Source organism: Mastigoproctus giganteus, chromosome 3 (genome assembly GCF_048544385.1).
Source record: "Mastigoproctus giganteus isolate SK-2022 chromosome 3, ASM4854438v1, whole genome shotgun sequence".
NCBI lineage: Eukaryota > Metazoa > Arthropoda > Arachnida > Uropygi > Thelyphonidae > Mastigoproctus > Mastigoproctus giganteus.
This window is the reverse complement of record NC_143577.1, coordinates 245,081,653-245,108,037: the sequence shown is the minus strand read 5'-3', so window position 1 is coordinate 245,108,037 and position 26,385 is coordinate 245,081,653. Positions and strand designations below refer to the sequence as shown.

The 26,385-nt window shown below is 35.9% G+C and overlaps 1 protein-coding gene across 2 annotated transcripts in view; it reads left to right on the top strand.

Annotated features, from left to right (window-relative positions):
• The window catches only part of Gprk1 (G protein-coupled receptor kinase 1), a 485,675-nt gene that overhangs the window by 418,855 nt on the left and 40,435 nt on the right, over nucleotides 1-26,385 (top strand). For both annotated transcript variants that reach the window (XM_090370993.1, XM_090370992.1), the window contains exons 16-18: nucleotides 8,533-8,695; nucleotides 13,334-13,499; nucleotides 18,732-18,865. In XM_090370993.1, the coding sequence (XP_090227119.1) occupies nucleotides 8,533-8,695; nucleotides 13,334-13,499; nucleotides 18,732-18,865 (463 nt within the window). The remainder of the gene's footprint in view (nucleotides 1-8,532; nucleotides 8,696-13,333; nucleotides 13,500-18,731; nucleotides 18,866-26,385) is intronic.

Genomic DNA, 26,385 nt, shown 5'->3' with positions numbered 1-26,385 from the left:
GTAAATCAGAGAGTCTTATAATGGGGGATTTTAATTTCCCACATATTGACTGGAATTTGGGGTCTGGTCTCACACACACACTAGCAAGGCTTTTGTGGATTTATTGGATGATTGTTTTCTACATCAGCATATTCGGGAGGCAACTAGAGGGAGTAATACTCTTGATTTGATTATCAGTAGTGATTCTTCATGCATTAAGAATCTGCAGATGAATGAACCACTAGGTGGCAGTGATCACAGTGTTCTGAAGTGGGAGTTACTCAAAGAGTTAACTACCATTAGGTGTAAAGGGAAGGGGTATTGCTTTCGTAAAGGCGACTACGATGGACTGAGACAGTATTTAAATTCTATACAGTGGGATCAACTGATGATGTTACCAACAGCAAATTCAAAATGGGAAGCATTCAAAGACTAGGCTTTACATACCAACAAGGTATGTAAAGGTATGCTTTACAATTCAAGCTACTAGGCTTTACATACCAACTAAGAAATATTGTTCAAGGTTTAGGCCTAAATGGATGTCAGATGAACTAATGAGGCATATGGCAGAGAAGAAAAATGCATGGCATACATACAAATTAACACGTGACACAGAAGCCTATGATAGATACAAGTTGATCTGTAACCAAGTTACAAAGGAGGTTAGGCAGGCGAAGGCAGATTACGAGAAATCCTTGGCAAGAGATGCAAAGAAAAACAGCAAAGAGTTCTTTACTTATGTAAACTCTAGAAGGAAGGGGATGAATCAGATTGGTCCACTTGATATTGATGGGTCAACTGTTGATGACCCTGCTCAAGTAGCTAACAAACTAAATGAATATTTTGCATCGACATTCACACATGAGGAGTTATTCAGCGAGGGGAATGCCAGAGGTGTTTTCGACTCTAGCAGTAAGCTAGAGAATCTTGAAATAGCTGAGAGTAAAGTGGAGGAGAAATTGTTGAAGATAAACACAAGAAAGGCACCTGGGGTGGATGGGATCTATCCAGTTATATTAAAGGAGGCAGCAAAGGAAGTAAGCAAACCCTTAGCCATAATTATGAGAGCTTCCTTGGACTCAGGGGAGGTACTCATGGACTGGAGATGTGCAAATGTGACCCCAATTCACAAGGGAGGATCAAAGGCTGACACAAGTAATTATAGACCTGTGAGCTTAACTTCTGTTCCAGGAAAATTAATGGAGGGACTGGTTAAAGAAGCACTGCAGGATCATCTAGACAAGACTTCAGTTATAGCTCGGACACAGCATGGTTTTGTTAAGGGGAAGTCTTGCCTGACCAATTTGATTGGATACTATGATGCAGTCACAAAAGAACTGGATGCAGGGAATAACTTTGATATTATATACTTAGATCTTAGAAAGGCTTTTGATACTGTTGCACATGGAAGACTGCTTCACAAATTGGAGCAGTGTGGCATTGGAAGCAAATTGCTGCTATGGATAAAGGGGTGGTTGAGGGCTAGAAGACAGAGAGTGGTAATCAATGGACACTGCTCATCGTGGACTAATGTTATTAGTGGAGTCCCTCAGGGTTCAGTATTGGGTCCATTATTGTTTTCTGTATTTATAAATGATATTGATAATGGTATATCAAGCCTAATGTCCAAGTTTGCAGATGATACAAAGGTTGGCAGGGTTGTCAAGGACACTACTGACACTATGCTGCTGCAACAGGATCTGGAAAGGTTGAGTAGATGGGCTGAGAGGTGGCAAATGAAGTTTAACATTGACAAATGTAAAGTACTACATATGGGAAACAGCAACCCCAGAGCAACATATCAACTCTGTGGTACTACACTGACAGTGGTAGAGAATGAAAGGGACCTGGGGGTGGTTGTGCAGGCAGATATGAAGTTCTCTGAGCAGTGCAGACGGGCTGCAAGAGTAGCTTATGGTGTATTGTCAATGATATATAGGAATTTTTCTAGCAGGGATAAGGAGGTGATTATTCCCTTGTATAAGGCAGTGGTCAGGCCACACCTAGAGTACTGTATACAGGCGTGGAGGCCTCATTTCAAGAAGGATGTAGAGCTGCTGGAACGAGTACAGAGAAGGGCAACAAGATTAGTGAATGGAACAAAGGGGTGCTCTTACGAAGAAAGGCTTAAGTTTTGCGAATTACAGTGTCTGGAGACTAGGCACCAGCGAGATGATCTGATAGAGGTGTACAAAGCCTTGAATGGTTTGAGCATGCTCAATGCTGATGGGATTCTTCCTCTTGCTCATGATAATCATCTGAGAGGGCATAAATTCAAATTGAGGAAAGACAGATGTAGGATAGATGTGCGGAAATTTGCCTTTATGGTTGGTAGGTGGAACAGACTTCCATCCATTGTCATGGAAGTTGATAGCCTAAATAAGTTTAAGGCTCAGCTGGACAGGTATTTTGAACGAACAGAGGGGTGAAGTGGAAGTGGTTATTTTTTATTTATTTATTTTACTTTATTTTTTTTTTTGGCTGATGCTGCATAAGCTTGCTTTCTTGCCTCAAATGCCTCTACTAATGCTAATGCTAATATCTCAGCAGCTCCCTTTAGAGCATTACTGTACTCTAAAGGGAGCTGCTGAGATATTGTATGCTATCCTGATGGCTTTAGAGAGTGTAAAACAGTCTTTATTCCCTCAACCCATTATTTATGCTGATTCCATAAGGACTGTATTTGCTCTTAAGTGTAAACCTCCAGTCATCCTTTACTACAACAAATTCAGATAAAGTTAATGCAGTTCCTTGCAAACAAGCAAAAAATAATCTTCTGTTGGATCCTGGACATTCTGGAATCACAGGAAATGAATAAGTTCATTTTGTTGCCAAGAATGCCAGTCTCGTAACATTAGATATCCAGATGTTGTTGTTGTTGTTTTGGTTTTTAGGAGCATTAGCAACTAAGGCCATATTGCTCCGGGGATATGCGGTGGTCATTCCCTGACCTTTCTGCATCCTCTGTATTTGGTGGTCACGGGCTCGAACCTCAGTCTAATCAAGAAGCGTGTGCTATGCACTGCTGCTCCTGCCCACCTGGCTACGGAGGCACCTATCCAGATATCTTATACCGATTACAAACACATCATATAATGTACTTGTAGAAAAAAATGGCTATCCATTTGGCAGGAGAACAAAAGCAATAAACTGTTCCAGATTAAAAATGATCACAAACAGTGGCTATCAAGCTTAAGAGGTATGAGAAGAAAGAAGTCATACTTGCTAGATTGCTGATTGGACATACCCACCTAACTCATAGTTACCTAGTCACACGGGATGATTCTCCACTTTGCAGTAACTGTCAAACTTGACTCACAGTAAAACATCTGATCATCGAATGCCCATTATACTTGAAATATGAAATTAGCTTTCTCTTTGCATCCACGTTCCTCTAATCAACTTACTTTACAGCAGACCCCCAGAAATCGATGAGTTATTAATGATCTTTTTACTTACCTGAAAATGATAAACAAATATCATATGATCAGAATCCACCTGTTTAATATACCAACTAAGATTGTAATAGGTGCATTATGACCTTAGTAGCCTTTGCACCAATAAATCAAACAAACAACAACAACTTCATATCATCTGCAAACTTGGATATTAAACCTGATATGCCTTCATCAATATCATTGATATAGAAAATAATAATGGGCCCAACACCGAACCTTGGGGGGGGGGCTCCCTAATAACATTATCCCATGAAGAGCACTGTCCGTTGATTACCTGTCTTCTCCTACTTAACCATTCCTTTATCTATAGCAGCAACTTACCCTTAATACTACATTGCTCCAATTTGTACAGCAGTCTTTTATGTGCAACACTTTCCAAAGCTTTCCTGAAATCCAAGTATATGATATCAAAATTATTTTTGGCATCCAGTTCCTTTGTGACCACTTCGTAGTATCTAATCAGATTTCTCAGACAAGATTTCCTCTTAACAAATCCATGCTGTGTCTGAACTATAACTGCAGTCTTGTCTAGATGATCCTGCATTATTTTTAACCAGTGACTCCATTATTTTCCCTGGAACAGAAGTTAAACTACCAGGTCTACAATTACTCATATCGCCCATTGATCCCCCTTTGTGAATTGGGGATATATTCACACATCTCCAATCCCTGGGGACCTCCCCTGAATCCAAGGATGCTCTCATAATTATGGCTAAGGGTTTGCTTACTTCCTTTGCTGCCTTCCTTAATATAATTGGATTGATCCCATCCACTCCAGGTGCCTTTCTTATGTTTAACTTCAGAAATTTCTCTTCCACTTTCCTCTCATTTATTACAAATTCATTTAAGTTCCTGTTAGAGTTAGATAAACTTCTAGCTTCCATGTGAGAGTAAATGCAGAATAGTCATTTAGTTTGTCAGCTACCTGAGCAGGATCGTCAACAGTTGAACCATCGATATCAAGTGGACCAATCTGATTTATCCTCTTCTAGAGTTTAAATGAGTAGAGATGTCTTGCTGTATTTCTTTGCATCCTATGCCATAGATTTCTCATAATCTGCCTTCTCCTGCCTAATCTCCTTTGTGACTTGCTTACATACTAGCTTATATCTACCATAGGCTTGTGTCGCCTGATAATTTTTATGAATCCCATGCATTTTTCTTCTCTGCCACAAGTCTCTCGTTAGCTCATCTGACATCCATTTAGGCCTAAACCTTGAACAGTATTTCTTAGTTGGTATGAAAAGCCTAGTAGCTTCCATGATTAATTCCTTGAATGCTTCATATTTAGAATTTGCTGTAGGTAACATCATCAGTTTGTCCCACTGTATAGAATTTAAAAGCTGTCTGGGACCACTGTAGTCACCTTTACAAAAGCAAAAACCCTTCCCTTTACCTCTGATGGTAGTTACAGCTTTAAGTAAATCCCACGTCAGTACACTGTGATCTCATGAGTTGTTATGTCAAGTTTATGGGGAAGATACTGTGTTAAGTTCTCATGTGTTTGAATGGCATAAATGATTTTTAAAAGGAAGAGAGAATGTGGAAGGCGATGAATGACCTGGCCATCCAATATCCATGAAAACTGATGAACATGTGGACCATGTAAGGACATTGATTACAACTAATCTTGATTTAAGCATTACAATACAGTAGAAAGTCAATTATCCGGAACGTCAGTTATCCGGAACGTCAGTTATCCAGAATAATTTGAATGGCTGATTTTTTTTATTAATGGTAGTATTTGAGACAAATATATACTATGCTACAAGAGTATGTCTCTGTTTTTTTACGTTGCATATCTGATGAAATGTTGGATTAGGAGTAATTGGTTTTCTCAGAAACTATGAGTGATGGAACTTAGTCATTTGCTTTCGTGGACCCCCAATTTTCCATGACATATTTTGTTCTCTTCATTTCATATTATGTTTAGTTTAGCTGGAGATTCCGTAAAAATATGGGCCTGAAACTGTGCAATTTATTATTTTCTCAGTTTTTTTTTTTTTTTTTTTTTATGATAAAATGTCAGCAAAAAAGAAACAGCACTGAAATGGGCAGAAAACTGGGAAGAATGCAATATAATCAAATTGATATTATTAAGGAACTTGAGAGATTTCGAAGGGAAAAAAAGGGTCACAACAATGAAACAAAAAACGTTCGAACATTATTTTAAAAAATTACTTTAAATTTTTTTCCACAAAATTTGCAGTAAAATACATACATACGTAAATGTGCAAATTTTTATGTATAATTTATTATTATAATTTTTTTAATTAAATAAATTCATTTTTTTTTTCACGCTGTTTAAAGTCTTTTTCTTTTACCTTAATACATTATAACAGAATTTATTTAATTTTACCTTACGTTCGATTATGCGGAAAATTTTGCTATCCCGAAGAGATCTGACATTAATTATTCCAGATAACTGATGCTCTACTGTAGTTGCATCAGAACTCATTATGGACAAAGAAACTTTTTAGCTGAAAATTTAGGCACGAGAAAAGTGTATACTAGATGGTGCCAAAAAGTTTGAATGAAGATCATAGCATGAGAAGACTCCAAGTTTGTGAAGGTGTTCTGAAAAAAATTCTTCTGGTTCTTCTGAAAAGAAGAACCAGACTTTCTGAGTACTGTAATTATTGCAATGAAAGTAAAAAAAAAAAAAAACATAAAAAACCCACAATTAGATAAGAAAATACAAAGTATATGCTTCCCTCCTCATATATATATAACTATCCAGTTGACCTTTGAATTTATTAGAATGTCAGCTGGGTAGCTCAACCTGTCAGCCTCAACTGCTTGTGGGGAAACTTGTTCTTACAATCTAATTTAAACTTTATTCCTTGTAATTTGAATTGATGGCCCCTAGTTCTGTAATTCTTTATAACAGTAAAGATTCCACCTTCAGTTATTTTACTAATCACTCTCAGAGCTTATAAACCTCAATCAGGTCACCTCTGACGTGCCTGGTTGCCAAGCTCTGTAGCCCACATGTACAGAGTTGTTCCTTGTATGGTCACCCTTCACCATTTAATATATTTGCCCATCATTGAACTCTTTCAAGAAGCTCAGTGTCTTTTTTCAGATGAAGTCTCCATACAAATTTTAAGGTATGAAATATTTCATTATATTTATTTTATTGCAACAGTCTTGTTATTTAATAGCTACATCTTGTATATATAATACATAGCAAAATTATGTTTGCATACATAATTTTGAAATTTGTATTGCTTGAACATTTTATCGAATAGAAATTGTAAGTTATATTCGTACTGTTTTTAAATTTTATTTTCAGTATAATTAGTTTTATTTGGTTAAAAATAAGAGGTGTAAAAAACATTTATAAATTTTCAAACTTTTTTATTAAAAAAAAACATTTAGTCAGTATTACAATCCATTAGTAAAAGGAGAAGAATTGGTAGACTCCAAGCAGAATTTAAAAAAAAAAAAAAAAAAAAACATTTTTCCCAGAAATAAAAACTTGACCTTATTTGTCATAATTTAGGATTCCACCACCACCACCATCTGGTTAACTTAAATCTATCTAAAACAGTCCAGTCTTCTTTCTTGCAAAAAAGACTGTGCTATACCTTTGCTCATCTTCAATAGCATTTAGATTTCTAGACAAGATAACATACTGTATTGGGGATCATCTCATCTAATTCCTTTTGGCTAATTTAATCTGTCTTTCCTAAGAAAATCACAACTATTGCTTCTTGAGCATCAAAAAACTGGGCTTTCATTTCTGCTTTCAGCATTGCATTTCTTCTAAACACCTACTGTCTATATATAAATCCCAGGTCATCTCCACCATGGAATGTTGTTCCCCCATCTAGATTGGTTCTCCAAAAACACATCTCAAGCTCCTTGACTGTTCAAAAGAGGTCAGTCAGATTAATTAATAACCCATCTCTTATGAAGTCTCTCCCTCTACTTTGTCTGATAGGCCGACCAGGCTAGCCGGGTGGGTAAAGTGCCTGCCTGGCAACCCAAAGGTCGCAGGTTTGAATCCCACCTCGGGCTTGGATCAAAGTACTGCAAAAACCTTGGGAGGTGCATTATGGCCACAGAAGCGATGCGCCAACAACTACCCCAAAAAAAAAAAAAAAAACTTTGTATGATAGACATTAAATTTTCAGTTTTTCCTCCAAATTGGCATCTGTAATTCCACTGATCTCTTCCAGACCAATCAAAACACGTGCCTCAACCAATCAGCATGCACCTACCACATAACTCCAGACTTGACAGACTTAACTTTTCCTCTTCCTCATTTATACATTCTGCTTCTATTCTCTGAAACAACCGTCCTTCCCATGTATTGCCAAAAATTTATGATCTATAGAGATTCAAGCTTAATGTCAACAAGTATCTTCTGCCTTCTCAACCTTTAACCCAAGAAAGTACTTTTTTTTAATTTTATTTTCTCGATCTTATTTCGTGCAAATAAGAGTGTACTGCACCTATGCTCATCGTCAATAGCATTGAGATTTCTAGACAACATAACATATCTGTATTGGGGATCATCCCATCTAATTCCTTTTGGCTAAACTAGTCTTATCTTTCCTAAGAAAATCACAAATATTGCTTCCTGTGCATCCAAGTAAGTACTATAGGTTCTAATACTTTTTTTTTTTTCTTGTGTTTGGGGGTTTTGTTTAAAAAAAAGAGAAAAAGGTGCCATCATTTACAAGGTGATGCTTTGAAATTTACATATAGTATTATTTTTTGGATAGCAAAAAATAATACTATTTGTAAGAAAAAAAACCAAGGAAAAAAGTGAACTTCATTGATTTCCTGTTTCAAGAAATATATACATATTAAATTTTATGTCAAATCTTCTAACACTGTATGTAGTATACATTCACAAATATGAATACAGTATGTTCAATAATAAATTTATATTTTGGTCATATTTATAAGTCCTGCCTTCCCTTCCCCTTTTTTTACTCTCATTTTGCAGAATACTTGAGTTTCAGTTAACCAGCATTTCAGTTATCTGGGAAAAATTATTTCCCAAGTACGCTGGATAATCGGAAGTCTATTGTATGTATTTATTTAATGATTGAATACATTTTTTTTTTTTTCATTATTATAGGGCAGAAGAAGCTAAAGAACAACCATTTTTCTCAGGAATTGATTGGCAACTAGTGTATCTCCAAAAATATCCCCCTCCTTTAATCCCTCCTCGTGGAGAGGTTAATGCTGCAGATGCATTTGATATTGGATCATTTGATGAAGAAGATACAAAGGGAATCAAAGTGAGTGTTCACTATTAAGTAATGTTATGAGAAAATAAATTATTTCCCAATTATTATTATGTATATACTTATATACCATTTAATTATTCCCAGTATTAATTTTATAGAGTGTGTGCACGCATGTGCATTAAAGTATATATTACAGAACTGCAAGTGTATATACACAATACTTTGTTCATAGTAGTGAACGACAATAGTAGTGTAAAAGGCATCAATTTAATTGTATCTCATATTGTTATTACCTTCACGAGTTATGATGATATTACATCATGGAACAAGTAAATACATGGGCTGTGTTAAGTTAACTAAGAGTAAGAACAGGTGCATGTATGTTTGTATATACACTAATGCTAGAAGTATAGTAAATAAAATTGATGAATTTGAAGTGCTGATCAAGATATCAAAGGCAGATATTGTTGGGATATCAGACACATGGTGTCACACAGATATAAGCAGTGCAGAATTGGAATTTGGGGAGTACAATGTGTGCAGAAAGGATAGATGAGATAGGAATGGAGGAGGGGTTACACAGTTAAGAAACACACAAAATCTAAGGAAGTGCATGCAGTTGATATGGGTAGACAGTGCAATGTTGAGTCAGTTTTTTTTTTTTTTTTTTTTGATTTGGTAGTTGTTGGCGCATCGGCTTCTGTGGCCATATTGCACCTCCCAAAGTTTTTGCAGTACTTTGATCCAAGCCCGAGGCGGGAATCGAACCCGCGACCTTTGGGTTGCCGGGCAGGTACTTTACCCACTCGGCTAGCCCGGTCGGCAGTCAGTTTGGTGTGACATAAACACTGGGAAAGGGAAAATGAGAGTAGGAGTGTGTTATAGGTCTAATGAGTACAATGAACAATTGTGTAGAGAAATAGAGTGGGCTAGTAAATCAGGATGCCTTGTAATGGGGAATTTTAACTTTCCAGATATTGACTGGAACTTTTGGATTGGTCACTCACACGCTAGTAAGACTTTTGTGGATTTATTGGAGGGTTGTTTTCTACAGCAACATGTTCGAGGGGCAACCAGAGGGAGTAATACATTAATCTGATTATCAGCAGTGATTATTCGTGCATTAAGAATTAGCTGATAAAGGAACGACTAAGTGATAATGATCACAATGTACTGATGTGGGATTTACTTTATCCCTGATGTAATTACCATCAGGGGTAAAGGGAAGGGTTTTGTAAAGGTGACTACAGTGGTCTCAGACAGTTTTAAAATTCTATACAGTGGGATCAACTGATGTTAAAAACAGCAAATTCTAATTGGGAAGCCTTCAAGAAATTAGTCTTGTAAGCTACTAGGCTTTTCATACCAACTAAGAAATACTGTTCTTGATTTAGACCTAAATGGATGTCAGATGAACTAATAAGGCTCGTGGCAGAGAACAAAAATGGGATGCATATAAATTATCAGGTAGCACAGAAGCTTATGGCACAAGTCACAAAGAGGTTAGGCAAACAATGGCTGATTATGAGAAATCCTTGGCAAATAATGCAAAGACTTCTTTACTTATATAAACTCTGGAAGGATGGGGATGAATCAAATTGGTCCACTTGATGTTGGTGGTTCAACTCTTGATGATCCTGCTCAGATAGCTGACAAATTGAATGAGCATTTTGCATCTACATTCACACATGAGGAATTCTGTAAGGGAGGGGAGAACAGAAGTTCACTAAACTCTAACAGGCAGCTAAATGATTTTATAATAATGGAGAGCAAAGTGGAGGAGAAATTGTTGAAGTTGAACATAAAAAAGGCACCTAGGGTGGACGGGATCTATCCAGTTATATTAAAGGAGATGGCAAAGGAAGTAAGCAAACCCTTAGCCATAATTATGAGAGCATCCTTAGATTCAGGGGAGATCCCCAGTGACTGGAGATGTCCAAATGCATCCCCAGTTCACAAAGGGAGTTCAATAGGTGACACAAATAATTATAGACCTTTTAGTTTAACTTCTGTTTGGGGGAAAATAATGGTGTCACTGGTTAAAGAAGTGATGCAGGATCACCTAGACAAGACTGCAGTAATAGTTCAGACACAGCATGAGTTTGTTAAGGGGAAGTCTTGTCTGACCAGTTTGATTGGATACTATGATATGGTCACAAAGGAACTGTAACTGGATACAAAAAAGTAATTTTGATATCATAGATTTGGATTTCAGGAAAGGTTTTGATACTGTTGCACATGGAAGACTACTGTACAAATTGGAGCATTAAGGGAAGTTGCTATAATGATAAGGATGGTTAAGTGGGAGAAGAAGAGTGGTAATCAATGGACACAGCTCTTTGTGGACAAATGTTATTAGTGGAGTCCCCCAGGGTTCGGTGTTGGGCCCATTGTTGTTTTGTGTATTTATCAATGATATTGATGAAGGTATATCAGGTTTAATGTCCAAGTTTGCAGATGATACAAAGGTTGGAAGGGTTGTTAATGACAGTAAAGACAGTATGCTACTGCAACAGTATCTAGAAAAGATAGTCAGATTGACTGAGAAGTGGCAACTGAAGTATAACATTGACAAATGCAAAGTACTGCATATGGGTAGCAGTAAGCCAAGAGAAATGTACCAGCTGTGTGGTACTACACTCGGGGAGGAGAAGAATGAAAAAGACCTGGGAGTAATTGTGCAGTCAGATGTGATGTTCTCTGAGTAGTGCAGACTGGCTGCCAGAGGAGGTCATGGAGTTTTGTTAATGCTATATAGGAATTTTTCTAGCAGAGACAAGGTCTGGAGGCCTCATTTTAGGAGGGATGAAGAGTTGCTAGAATGAGTACAGAGAACGGCAACAAAATTGGTGAGAGGAACAAAGGGATGTGCGTACGAAGAAAGGCTTAAGTGCTGCAAGTTGCAGTGTCTTTAGACTAGGCACCTGCGAGGTGATCTGATCAAGATGTATAAGGCCTTGAGTTGTTTGAGCAGACTCAGTGCTGATGGGATACTTCCACTTGCTCAGATTAAGAACCTGTGGGGTCATAGATTCAAATTGAGGAAAGACAGTTGTAGAATAGATGTGCAGAAGTTTGACTTTAGCCAGCAGGTAGTTGATTGCTGGAAAAGACTTCCATCTGCTGTTGTGGAAGTTGATAGCTTAAATAAATTTGAGGCTGAACTAGCCAAATTTTTGGAGTGCCTGGATGGGTGAAATGGTAAAGTTTTTTTTTTTTGCGCTGATGCTGTATAAGCTTGATTTTTTTTTGCATCATATGCCTAAACCAGTGCTAATGCTAATATGCATCATATTAATGCTACTGCTGATGGAGTTAGGGTATGGCTGGGTGCCATTCTGCTCTTCTGTTGAACCTAGCCACTCCTATTACAAAATAAAAATGAACAATAAAAGAAAAGACCAAAGCAATATCTACATCCAGATGAGTAAAAGAATATATCTGCTTTGCCCAGAGGACACATGTCCATGCAACTAAAGAATGAGCATCACTTATAAAATAACATAAAATGCCACTAAATAGAAATGTGGAGCTCACATGCACTATCTCTTCAAAGGAACACCAGCACTTGTGAACCACAACCAAAAAGGATCATAGTAACATAAATTTGGATGAGTGCACATCTGCATTTTTATTTTGTTTTTTTGTTATGTTTCCCTATTTTATTTATAGTGGACAGTGGCCATAGCATATTTTGTGAGTTTAGTTAGGTTCTTTATACTCTGTGTGGATTGTATATGGAACCCATTGATATTTGGCTGTGATAGCAATCAATGATTGAAATATGACCCTTTTTCAGAGTTCAAATTGTGGTGTTTCTTTGAAGAGATAGTGTCTGAGCTCCTCGTTTCTGATTTGTGGTATTTTATATTGTTATATAAGTGCTAATTCTTTGGTGATGTGGGGTGGGTGGCAAAGGTAAAGAAAGCTAACACGAGAACCACGGCAAACTGCATGAAACTTACCAGGCAACCTCCTTTGCGGCTACTGCAGTTTTTTTCCCTGCATTCTTGGTAAACAGACAGTGCAGGTTTATCGGCAACGGCAGTAGAAGTCGAGAAAGATAGTTATATCGATTGACACGTAGGCGTGACAAACGATGATGTTATCGTTTGTCACGCCTACGTGTGACAAACGATGATGTTATCGTTTGTCATGCCTACGTGTGACAAACGATAACATCATCGTTTGTCGCACGTGTAATGTGTTATGTGATTGATTGATGTTATGATACATATATATATATAAGGCCTCTTTCTTTCATTTTATATTATTTCCTATCCTATGATCTCTGATTTTATGAGTGAATTAGTTTGGTAGTAAAATATAGAAATCATCTTGGGTCTGCTTCAAATATATTTCAGTAGTTATAATATTATTTACATTTTTGTTACATAAAACATAGTGTGATCAAACATGATAAATTTGTTTAGAGCTTAATTCCCATGTCTTTAGATGGTAAGTGTTGTGTTGACAAATACGAATATATTTTGAGATTCTTTGGATTTCCAAACTGATGCTTGCTCTGTTTTTTTTTTTTTTTTTTGCACAAGGGTGTTTATTAATGATTGAGATAGCAAGGAAAGCATTTTTATTTATAGTACTAGCAGTGTTATTGCTTTATATATGTTCTCACTTTTCATCTTAAAACACATAAGATTATAAACTTTCTTAATTTATCTTGAATAGCTAACAGAAGCTGACCAAGAATTATACAAAAACTTTCCAGTTGTGATATCAGAAAGGTGGCAACAGGAGATTGCTGAAACAGTCTTTGAAACTATCAACCTAGAAGCTGACAAAGTAGAACAAAAGAAAAGAGCCAAAATGAAGATGAAGTTTGAAGATGAAAAAGGTGAGATGTCAGAATATTTTTTAATAAGACACAAATGCAATACTTTTACTGGATTAACAATAAACAGTCAGTTTTTGGGGAAGAAAGAGCCAGTTTTAATGTGGAACACATTTATAAGCAGATTACCTGTGAATGCCTGTTTCTTATATATTTTTGTATGTTTCCTACATACCATACATTCATATGATGACTTTCATGCCACATTCTTTTAGCTGATGTGATATGGAGTTCATGTCCTAATGGAGACTGGAGGATTTCTTGAAGGCCTCTGCAATAAAGGCTGTAGTTATTTGATCTCAAGCAAAAGAAATGTAGTTTCTCTAAGTTATTTTGAGCTTTTCAGTTTACACAACATACAGATCTGCACCTCAGCATGCCTGTACAGTCTATATATCCCTACCATCTTTTACAGTTTTCTCAGATTTTAGAAATCGTGTGGATTTTATCGAAGTTTACTTTTCATACAGATTTCAGTCATTTGAGGTTTGTGTGTTTTAAATATATCTGTATTATGTTTTTGAAACATAGACCTACCAAATATGTTGATATGGACTTTACCGTTGTTGTCTTTAGCATAAATACAGTGTAAAGAACAATTCGCTCTTCTATCATGAAGTAACAGAACTGCTATATTTTCTTGGTTATGCAGCTAGTTCTTCTGAAATATTTTTGGTTAATTCTCTTAATTATTTGCTCTTTAAACGAGATATTGGGATTCTGCAGCTTTTGAAGTTTGAGTTAATTTCTTTGAGTACTGTATTCTCTAAATGTAACATGTATGTCAGGCACCTACTCTAGATAATAAATACTGTTCTTCTATTTCATATATGCAGATGTTCAGAAGCATTTCAGAACTCTTCAGATGGATTACCACAATGGAGACAGTGCTAAAGCAAACCGGACTAGGTTAATCAGCAATCATGGAACATATAGAATTTGAAAGTTTGAAGGAATAACTGAAATTAGCATTAGCAGAGGCATGTGATGCAAGAAAGCAAGCTTACACAGCATCGGCAAAACAAAAAAAAAAAAAAAAAAAAAAAACACTTTCCTATTTCACCCAACCATTCATTCCAAAAGTTTGTTCAGTTCTTCCTTGAATTTATTTAATCTATCAACTTCCACAATGAAAGATGGAAGTCTGTTTCAGCAATCAACCATCCAAAGGTAAATTTCTGCACATCTATTCTGCAACTGCCTTTCCTCAGTTTGAATTTATGCCCCTTTAGGTGTGTAATCTGAGCAAGTAGAAGAATCCCATCAGCATTGAGCTTGCTCAAACCATTCAAGTCCTTATACACCACAGTCAGATTACCTTGCAGGTGTCTAGTCTACAGAAACTGCAATTTGCAGAACTTAAGCCCTTCTAGACAAATGCACCACTTTGTTCCTCTCATCAATCTTGTTGTCCTTCTCTGTACTCATTCTAGCAACTCTCCATCCTTCCTAAAATGAGGCCTCCAGACCTGTATGCAGTACTCAAGGTGTGGCCTGACCATTGCCTTATACAAAAAGGTAATCACCTCCTTATTGATGCTAGCAAAATTCCTGTATATCATTGATAAGACCCCTTGAGCTGCTCTGGCTGCCTGTCTGCACTGCTCAAAAAACTTCATATCTGACTGCACAATTACCCCCAGAATGAAAATAAAAAAATTTTTTCATTCTCCACTACCCTGAATGCACAGTTGTTACATTACTCTGGGGTTACTGCTACCCATACGCAGTACTTTGCATTTGTCAATGATAAATTTGAATTGCCACCTCTCAGTCCATATGCCCAACTTTTCTAGATACTGTTGCAGTAGCATACTGTCACTGGCGCCTCCGTAGCCAGGTGGGCAGGGGCAGCAGTGCGTAGCACACGCTTCTTGATTAGACCGAGGTTCGAGCCCGTGACCACCAAATATGGAGGATGCAGAAAGGTCAGGGAATGACCACCGCATATCCCCGGAGCAATATTGCCTTAGTTGCTAATGCTCCTAAAAACCAAATAACAAACAACAACAACATACTGTCATTAACAACCCTGCCAACCTTCATATCGCCTGCAAACTTGGATATTAAGCCTGATATATCTTCAATATCGTTGATTAATATAGAAAACAACAATGGGCCTGACACCAATCCCTGGGGGAGTCCACTTATGACATTAGACCACAAAGAGCAGTGTCCAATGATTACCACTCTTTCCCTTCTCCCACTCAACCAGCCCTTTATCCATAGCAGCAACTTGACCTTAATGCCATGCTACTCCAATTTGTACAGTAGACTTCCTTGTGCAACAGTATCAAAAGCTTTTCTGAAATCCAAGTATATGATATAAAAATTATTTTTTGCATTCAGTTCCTTTGTGACCACATTGTAGTATCCAGTCAAATTGGTCAGACAAGACTTCCCCTTAACAAACTCATGCTGTATCTGAACTATAACTCCAGTCTTGTCTAGATGATCCTGCATTACTTCTTTAACCATTGACTCCATTATTTTCTGTGGAACAGAATTTAAACTAGCAGGTCTATAATCACTCATATCACCCTTTGATCCCCCTTTGTGAATTGTGGATACATTCGCACATCTCCAGTCTGTGGGAACCTCCCCTGAATTCAAGGATGCTCTCATAATTATGGATAAGGGTTTGCTTACTTCCTTTTTTTTTTTTTTTTAGGAGCATTAGGAACTAAGGCCATATTGCTCTGGGGATATGTGGTGGTCATTCCCTGACCTTTCTGCATCCTCCATGTTTCCTTACTTCCTTTGCTGCCTCCTTTAATATACCTGGATAGATCCCATCCACCCCAGATTCCTTTCTTATTAACTTCAACAATTTTTCCTCTTCTTCCTCTCAGTTAATACACACTCATTTAGCTCCCTGTTAAGAGTTTGATAAACTTCTGGCCTCCCCTTTCCCACAGACATCCTTGTGTGAATGTAGATGCAAAATAATCATTCAGTTTGTTGGCTATCTGAACAGGATCATCAACAGTTGAACCATTGATATCAAGTACCAATCTGATTCATTCTCTTCCTTCTTGAGTTTACATACATAAAGAAGTCTTTGCTGTTTTTCTTTGCATCCTTTGCCAAAGATTTCTTGTAATCTGCCTTCGCTTGTATAACCTCCTGTGTGACTTGATTACAGTCTAGCATATATCTACCATGGGCTACTATGTTGCCAGATAATTTATATGCATCCCATGCATTTTTCTTTTCTGTCATGAGTCTCATTAGTTCATCTGATATCCATTTAGGCCTAAACTTTGAACAGTATTTCTTAGATGGTATGAAAAGCCGAATAGCTTCCTTGCATGCATCCCATTTAGAATTTGCTGTTGGTAACATCATCAGTTGGTACCACTGTACAGAATTTAAAAACTGTCTGAGACCACTGTAATCACCTTTACGAAAGCAAAACCCCTTCCCTTTACCCCTAATGGTAGTTACATCTTTAAGTAAATCCCACATCAGTACAGTGAGCTCACTACCACCAAGTGGTTCCTTTATCTGCAAATTCTTAATGCATGAAAAATCACTGCTGATAATCAGATCAAGAGTATTACTCCATCTGGTTACCTTTTCAACATGCTGATTTAGAAAACAATCATTGAATAAATTCACCAAAGGCTTGCTAGTGTGTGTGTGAGTGACCAACCCACAAGTTCCAATCAGTATCTGGGAAGTGAAAATCCCCAAAATTGTTCCTCACAGTAATGCAGAATGTTATGTTTTCAGCCTTGTCAAAAGAATAGAACTGAATTTGGATCCTCCATATTATTATTATTATTAGCCATATGGTGCAATGAAGCCTGAAGCTTATGCTGCCCCAGCAAAAAAAAAATTCCCCAGTTACCCTGAGAGAGAGAGAGAGAGAGAGAGAGAGAGAGAGAGAGAGAGAGAGAGAGAGAGAGAGAGAGAGAGAGAGAGAGAGAGAGAGAGAGAGAGAGAGAGTGAGTGTGTGTGTGTGTGTGTCAAAAGTAGAAAGGAATCATCAAGAAAGAGAAGAATGATGATATCCAGCTCAGGACCCTTGGTGTGCCAAACCCATACTCACCAGATGTGAGCCCCAACACTCAAGCCTGTTTCAGTTTAAAAATGTAGAAATTTGTGTCTTTGCTATGAACATTCTTTTATTTTTAATTTTTTGAAATAAAAAGCAAATAGCAGTCACCTTCAAAGTAGAAGATAAAGTACAGTAGCGTCCTTTGAAAATTCAAGGAAGGCTGCTAGTGTTCCATGTTAAGACAGTAGGTGAAGAAACATTTTGCATATTGTATATGGTTTTAATAAAAATTTCTTAATGTCTTCTAATTTCACTATTTGCTTCAGAATGCAAAAATTTGTAATAGCCAATACTACATAAGCAGGGAGGGTACAGAAGTAGCCCTATTTTAAAATGCATAAATTAAGAAAAATTTGATTTATTGCATTTCATAATGATAGTATAATTTTCCAGTTGCATTGTAGGTATGAAAAATAAAGGTGCGTAAATAAATTAATTACTTGTTATTTAATTTGGAAGAAAGGTCATTTAGTAATTGTAAATGTTTTCAATTTCAAAAAGATGACAGGTGTAGACACAATACATGATAAAAAACTATGAATGGGTGCACCATAACTGTCAATGCACCAAAAATTCCCAGAGTGGTCTACCACCCTTTCAGGTAACACTGGTGGAAGATTTTTTTTTTTATGTTGAGTTTAGACAATGTACCAGTTCTGCAGTATTTGCTTATTAACTTGTAAAATTATAATATTACTTGTTAACACTGTATAGTGTTAAAAGTAATATTGATATTTGTATATTAACAGTTAATATTAATACCTGTTTAGTAACAATTAATATTAATATCTCTTATAGTAACAATGAGATTTCATAAAGCAGATTAAAGGAATTTTACTCATATATTTTACATATACAACAAGAAATAAATTGAAAAATAATCTAAAAACATAATTAGTGCTGTTCTATACAGACATTTTATAAAATAAAACTTATTTAGTTTTAATTTCTATATTGTTGCTCTGAAAAGCATCGGGGGTAGTTCGTTTAAGACCACACCATGGTACAAAAGAGTATGCTGTGGTCCTATTTTAACTTTTTCTTAATTAAGTTTTTTTTTGTTTGTTTGTTTATTTTATTTTGGATATTACATTTAGCCACTTAATGAATTCATTCCTTTCTCATTATTAATTGAATATGTATATATAAAACTCTTCCACGTGTCATTTCAGAATCTGATTGCATTATTCATGGTTACATCAAAAAACTTGGTGGACCATTTGCATCAGCTTGGCAGACCCGTTATGGAAAATTATATCCCAATAGGCTAGAACTTTATACAGAATCAAGTAGTGCCAAACCAGAGGTAGGCTTTGTATTCTCCCTTTATTAATAGTTCATATGACTAGCTTTTTTTGTATAATTTTTGTATTACTTAAGAGGATAAAATGTTCTTATTCTGAAACTAAAGGAGCTCCAGCAGATTAGCTTGTAGTCTGATTTGCACTTGTAAAATATAAAGTTTAGAAGTTGCATATATATATATATAAAATATATATACTTATACATATATCTGAATAATATTTGAAATAGTTAAAAACTGAATAATAAAAAATAAAAAGGTAAAGCAAACATTAGAGGCAGCAAAATGAATATTCCTCTACATGATATTTTTTTAATCCTCATTCTAATTTATTTATATATAAATATATATATTTATATATATATAATTTATATATATATTTATATATTTATATATATATATATATTTATATATAAAGCAATCATCAGTGGCAGCAAATATATACATTCCACCAAATGTTGCATAATATAAACTAAAGTAAAATGGGTGCCAGTAGTATGGCAAACCAGTTGAGCAAAATCATTACTAAACATAAAATAATACATAAAGAAAAGAACAAAGGGTGGGGGAAAAACATAATGAGGAAGAGGGTATTGTGAGAGGTACACTCCTAGTATAATTTAGAATTTGGAAGTTAATTACTAAGCAATATATGAAAACTAATTAAAATATAAAAGCCAATTATAAGGAAATTTAACGGCGCCCCTGACAGCACCAGTGTCTGAATTGTGTGAAATAGCAGTGACCAGTTAAACTTAAAAATAATAAAAATAGACTGACCATTATGCCCCATCTTAACAGAGCACTACAAGGCCAATAATGGTCATGGAATCACTGCATTTCGAATGTCAGACAAATCCATGCATCGACGGGATGATACTAAGAACGAACCACCAATGCAGTAGATTTGCCCAACGGTGGTCCTTATGCAGCGAAAAATAATAAGACAGACAGACAGCCAAGACTGACAAACTAATTATTGAACTAGCATTAGCATTAGTAGAGGCATTTGATGCAAGAAAGCAAGCTTATGCAGCATCAGCCAAAAAAAAAATAATAATAAATAAATAAAAAATAACCACTTCCACTTCACCCCTCTTTTCGTTCGAAATACCTGTCCAGCTGAGCCTTAAACTTATTCAGGCTATCAACCTCCACGACAAGGGATGGAAGTCTGTTCCACCAACCAACTACCCGCTGGCTAAAGGCAAATTTCCTCACATCTATCCTACATCTGTCTTTCCTCAATTTGAATTTATGCCCTCTCAGGTGATTATTCTGAGCAAGAGGAAGAATCCCATCAGCATTGAGCATGCTCAAACCATTCAAGGCTTTATACACCTCTATCAGATCACCTCGCTGGTGCCTAGTCTCCAGACACTGTAATTTGCAAAACTTAAGCCTTTCTTCGTAAGAGCACCCCTTTGTTCCATTCACCAATCTTGTCGCCCTTCTCTGTACTCATTCCAGCATCTCTACATCCTTCTTGAAATGAGGCCTCCAGACCTGTATACAGTACTCTAGGTGTGACATGACCATTGCCTTATACAAGGGAATAATCACCTCCTTATCCCTGCTAGAAAAATTCCTATATATCATTGACAATACACCATGAGCTACTCTTGCAGCCCGTCTGCACTGCTCAGAAAACTTCATATCTGCCCTGCACAACCACCCCCAAGTCCTTTTCATTCTCTACCACTGTCAGTGTAGTACGACAGAGTTGATACGTTGCTCTGGGGTTGCTGTTTCCCATGTGTAGTACTTTACATTTGTCAATGTTAAACTTCATTTGCCACCTCTCAGCCCATCTGCTCAACCTTTCCAGATCCTGTTGCAGCAGCATAGTGTCAGTAGTGTCCTTGACAACCCTGCCAACCTTCGTATCGTCTGCAAACTTGGACATTAAGCTTGATATACCATCATCAATATCATTTATAAATACAGAAAACAAAGAAAACTGATATATATAGAACTTAATCGGGCTATAGAGGGCACTGCGGACTCAGATTAGCATTTCGTCACAATACTAACATGCAAATATAATATGCAGATTAATAAATCCAAATGAAAATTATAAAATAAATATATATAAAATTCATACTACAAACATCAGTGGCAGCAAATATGCACATTCTACTAAATGTTGCATAAAATATTAAGTAATAATAAGAACAACTACGAAAATCATAAAGCAGTCATCAGTGGCAGCAAATATGCACATTCCACCAAATGTTGCATAATATAAACTAAAGTAAGATGTGTGCCAGTAGTATGGCAAACCAGTCGAGTGAAATAATTACTAAACATAAAATAATACGTAAAGAAAAGAACAAAGGATCAGGGAGAAACATAATGAAGAAGAGGGTATTGTGGGAGGTATACTCCTAGTATAATTTAGAATTTGGAAGTTAATTACTATATATATATATATTTGAATAATGTTTAAAATAGTTGGAAACTGAATCTTTCATAATAAAAATAAAATGGTACAGCAAACATCAGAGGTAGCAAAAAGCATATTCCTCTACATGATGCTTGGAATATAACCATACAAATAAATTAGAATGAGAGTTAAAAATAAAATAATGCCAGCAGTATGGCAAGACAAGAACGAAAATAATTGAAATTAAACTTAAAAATCAAACCAACCAGGGAGGGAAGAGAGGGGTAATAAGAGTAAAAATATTACAGTAGAAAATCTCTAAGATAATTTAGAACATCTAATTATAAGAATAATAATTCATTAAATTTTGAAAGCCAATTAAAATAGAAATTTAACGCCACCCCCCCCCCCTGATGGGCACCAGGTCCAAATTTATGTGAAATATCACCAACAGAGATCTAGACCACTACAATAAAATAAAATAAAAATAAACCAAAAAAATAGACTGACCATTACACCCCATCTCAACAGAGGACCACAAGGCCAATAATGGTCAGGGAATCGCTGCATTTCAATCGCTAGACAAATCGCCGCAAAGACGAGTCAATCGAACTATGGATGGCAGCACAGGTGCAGCTAATGCTGTGCCTGTGCTGCCATCCATAGTTCATTTTTCATCTATATAAACTGGTTAAGATTACTTTTGTCAGTATTGTGTCTTTGCACTGGAGTGCTTGTATCTGTTCTATTTTTAATTTTTGCTACATCAGGACCACCGCTGTTCAAGTCTCTGCATTGGCAGTTCGATCTGGGGATCGGATGGCGGACTGATCTTTCGATCGACTCGCCTTTTCAGCGATTTGTTTAGCGATTGAAATACAGCGATTCCCTGACCATTATTGGCCTTGTGGTCCTCTGTTGAGATGGGGTGTAATGGTCAGTCTATTTTTGGTTTATTTTTGTTTTATTTTATTGTAGTAGTCTAGATCTCTGTTGGCAATATTTCACATAAATTTGGACCTGGTGCCCGTCAGAGGGGGCGCTGTTAAATTTCTATTTTAATTAGCTTGCAAAATTTAATGAATTATTATTCTTATAATTAAATGTTCTAAATTATCTTACATATATTCTGCTGCAATATTTTTACTCTTATTACCCCTCTCTTCCCTCCCTGGTTGGTTTGATTTTTAAGTTTAATTTTGACTATTTTCGCTCTTGTCTTGCCATACTGCTGGCATTATTTTATTTTTTATTTTTAATTCTCATTCTAATTTATTTGTATGGTTATATATATATATATATATTGGAATTATGTCTAATGACAATTAGATTTAAATATTAAATAGCGTAAATGAGGGCATTGGCTCCTACATTAATGATATTGTCGTGTGACAATTAGACATTATACGTGCATGGGTTATATATGTAGTTAACTTATTAAATTATGGTACTACTTGGGAGCATAGGTTTGTAGTGATCTCAACCAACCTGCTAGTTATATATAAATCTAGCTCTGGTATGGATAGCCTTATATATAAATATATAACATAGATACATATAAAAACAACAAATTGATGTAAATTTAAAGAAGATTAGAGAAAGCTGGAGAAACTGGAGAAAATTAGCAAAAGTTAGTGAAAATTAACATTCTCCCTCATGGCCATACCTCTGCTACTTCCTCAGGGCTTTGAGCAGATGTATAGCCATACTAGAGGAATGTATTATACATACCCGTTTCTGTAATCTCTCTATACCAGTTTTGCTAGGTTAACTTTAGGTAATTACTTGGTGAATAATTTGGAATAATGAGAGTAAATTTTTTTGAATACATGTACTTAATTTTAAATAAACAGGGTAGTTTACGTATATGACAGCAAACTGTGATAAGAGATTCAAAGCCCTACGGGTATGTATCAGATTGAAATATCATGGTACCTCACCTCTGTATCCTGTGGTGGTCAGTCTGAAAATGTTCAGAAAACCTAATGAAGGCAGAAAAATTTAACATTTTCAGACTGACCACCACAGGATATGGAAGTGAGGTACTATGATATTTCAATCTGATACATACCCGTAGGGCTTTGAATCTCCTATCACCATTTGCTGTCATATATGAAAACCACCTTGTTTATTTAAAATTAACATATATTCAAAAAAATGTTACTCTCATTATTCCAAATTATTCACCAAGTAATTACCTAAAGTTAACCTAGCAAAACTGGTATAGAGATTACAGAAATGGGTATGTATAATACATTCCTCTACTATGGCTATACATCTGCTCAAAGCTCCTGAGGAAGTAGCAGAGGTATGGCCATGAGGGAGAATGTTAATTTTCACTAATCTTTGCTAAATTTCTTCGGCTTTCTCTAATCTTCTTTAAATTTATATTAATTTGTTGTTTTTATACGTATCTATGTATTTTTTTTTATATTTATATATAATGCTATCCATACCAGGGCTAGATTTATGTATGACTAGTGGGTTGGTTGGGGTCATTACAAACTTATGCTCCCAAGTAGTACCATAATTTAATAAGTAATAATGTATAAATAAGTTAACTACATATATATTTCATAGTTTATAATATATATAAACTATGAAATTAGTAGATTAAGAAGACAAATAAAAATAAAAATAGATATCAGCAAACATAGGTGGCTGCTTATGCAAACCATCAGCATCATCTAATTACGCTTATTAAGAAAATAAAAGGAGAAGCAGAATGGAAACGGTACAGAAAAGAGTGAAGTGTTCTACGTACTATATTGAGGTAAACTCCTCTTATTATTTTACTAAGAGTGAAGAAACAAATAAATAAACAAAGACAGAAGTAAAAGCAAAAAGAAGAAAAAGGGTAAAGTGGAAGGAATAATATAAAAATTTTAAAGATATTAAATAAAAGGAAAATATAATTGAGAATACAAACCAATAAATAACTAATTTAGACTGTGAAAATAGTAGATTATGAAGACAAACAAAAATGAAATAAATTAGTTATTTATTGGCTTATGATCTCAGCTAGTTATATTTGCCTTTAATTTAATGTATTAAATTTTTTTTATATGTATATTCCTTCCACTTCACCTTTTTTCTTTTTGCTTTTACTTCTGTCTTCATTTATTTATTTGTTTCTTCAATCTTTACCATACCTTTTCCATTCTACATCTACTTTATTTTCTTAATAAATGTGTATTAGGTGACATGTTGATAGTTTTGCATAAGCAGCCGCTCATGTTTGCTAATATCTATTTCTTTATTTCTTAGTTTTTATTTGTCTTCATAATCTACTGGCTGTAGTGAGTGTTAGTTGCTTTGTACTGCCCATACTGCCATCTATAATCAGCTTATTTTCTGTTTTTATATTTACTTTACTTCTATCTATTTGGTGGCAGTCTGGTTTTGGCGGCAGTGAGCGCTTTAGCTTTCCTTGTTTTCATTACTGCATTAGGGCCTCCATAATGCAGATTTATTGCTTTGGTGGGCTGGAATTTTGTCTGACTTTGTCCATTGTAATGATTTGTATTATGTTCAAAATCCAGTAATTTCCATGACTGTTGTGTCCAGGGGTCCTCTGATGAGTTTGGATGCGGTGGTTGTCTTTTATCTGTTTTATATTCTTTTGTGGTTGGTTTATCATATCCTTTTTTTTAATATTTTCCATATTTTGGCTTCGGCACTATCAGATGGGTGCCAGTCTAAATTAATTGTTTATTGGCTTGTAATCTCAACTATATTTGCCTTTTATTAATATCTTTAAAATTTTTATATGTATATACCTTTACCTTTTTTCTTCTTTTTGCATTATTTCTGTCTTTGTTTATTTATTTGCTCTTTTCTGTGCCTTTTCTATTCTGTCTCTCCTTTAATTTCTTAATAAACTTTATATATATATATATATATATATATATATACTGGTAGTGCTTTAAAGCACTACCAGTATTATCTGATCCTCTTAACTTATAATGGTTATTGATTTATAAGTACTGTACTGTTTGATCCAGAAAGTTTAATAAACGATAAATGACATGTAGCTTTTGGGGTTAAATGGACCCCTTCGTCGGCAATTCTAACAGGATAAAGATGTTAGAGACAAAATATTTTAATGAATACAGAGTTGTGCAGCAGTGCTGTTGAGGTGGTAGCACTGCCCGAACCCTATTCTCCCATGCTTGGAGCCATTCTAGCTCAGATGAAGCTAGGTGCACTGAGATTTCCAGAGTGAGAACGGACCTCATCAATTGTGGTTATTCAAGCCACATTTTAGACAAGTGCTTATTGCAAGCACAGGAGCTCATGATCCACCTGAGACCGTTATCAATGCATGACAATCTGCCTACCGCCTACATTCCCTACTATCTGGGCATGTTGGGCCAGATTTCAAAAATCCTCTGGGGATACTGCATAAAATGCATGCAGCTAACCAGTAGAAGCTTGCGTTCTCTGGTTTCTAATGTGAAGACTCTGGTCGCCCCTCTTTTGTGCAGTGGGGTGGTATACCACATAACTTGCAAAGATTGTGGTAGCTGCAAGACAGTCTTGCAGAGCACGACAGGTCAATCTGCCTTGGTGAGACTGGCCAGTCCACAATCACGGAACACTTCTAGTCGACCCATCATGACCTTAACCCCAAGCGCAATTACAAAGTGATTGATCAATCCCGACACTTTCGCCACTGCCTCTGGCTAGAGTCACTTAACATCTCATGCAATTCAAGAACTATGAATTGCTGCAAGGGCACAAGGCTACACCCTATCTTAGAGGCAACTATCTTGGAACTGGATAAACACTGGCAGCAAATCCACACACGTCCATGCAACAACAATGAGCAGCAACCTAGTAGTTGAATGTTTAATCTCATGCATGCTTCACTGCACACACTGTATTCATTAAAAAATTTTGTCTCTAATGTCTTTATCCTGTTAGAATTGCCAATGAAGGGGTCCATTTAACCCCAAAAGCTACATGTCATTTATCATTTATTAAACTTTCTGGATCAAACAGTACAGTACTTATTTATTGTCGTGAAATCCAGTACTACAGGCCCATTTACCTACATATTGATTTATTGTAATATCTGCATGAAAATCAAAAATGGTGAACACTTTTGTCACATAACATACCGTATCACATAATG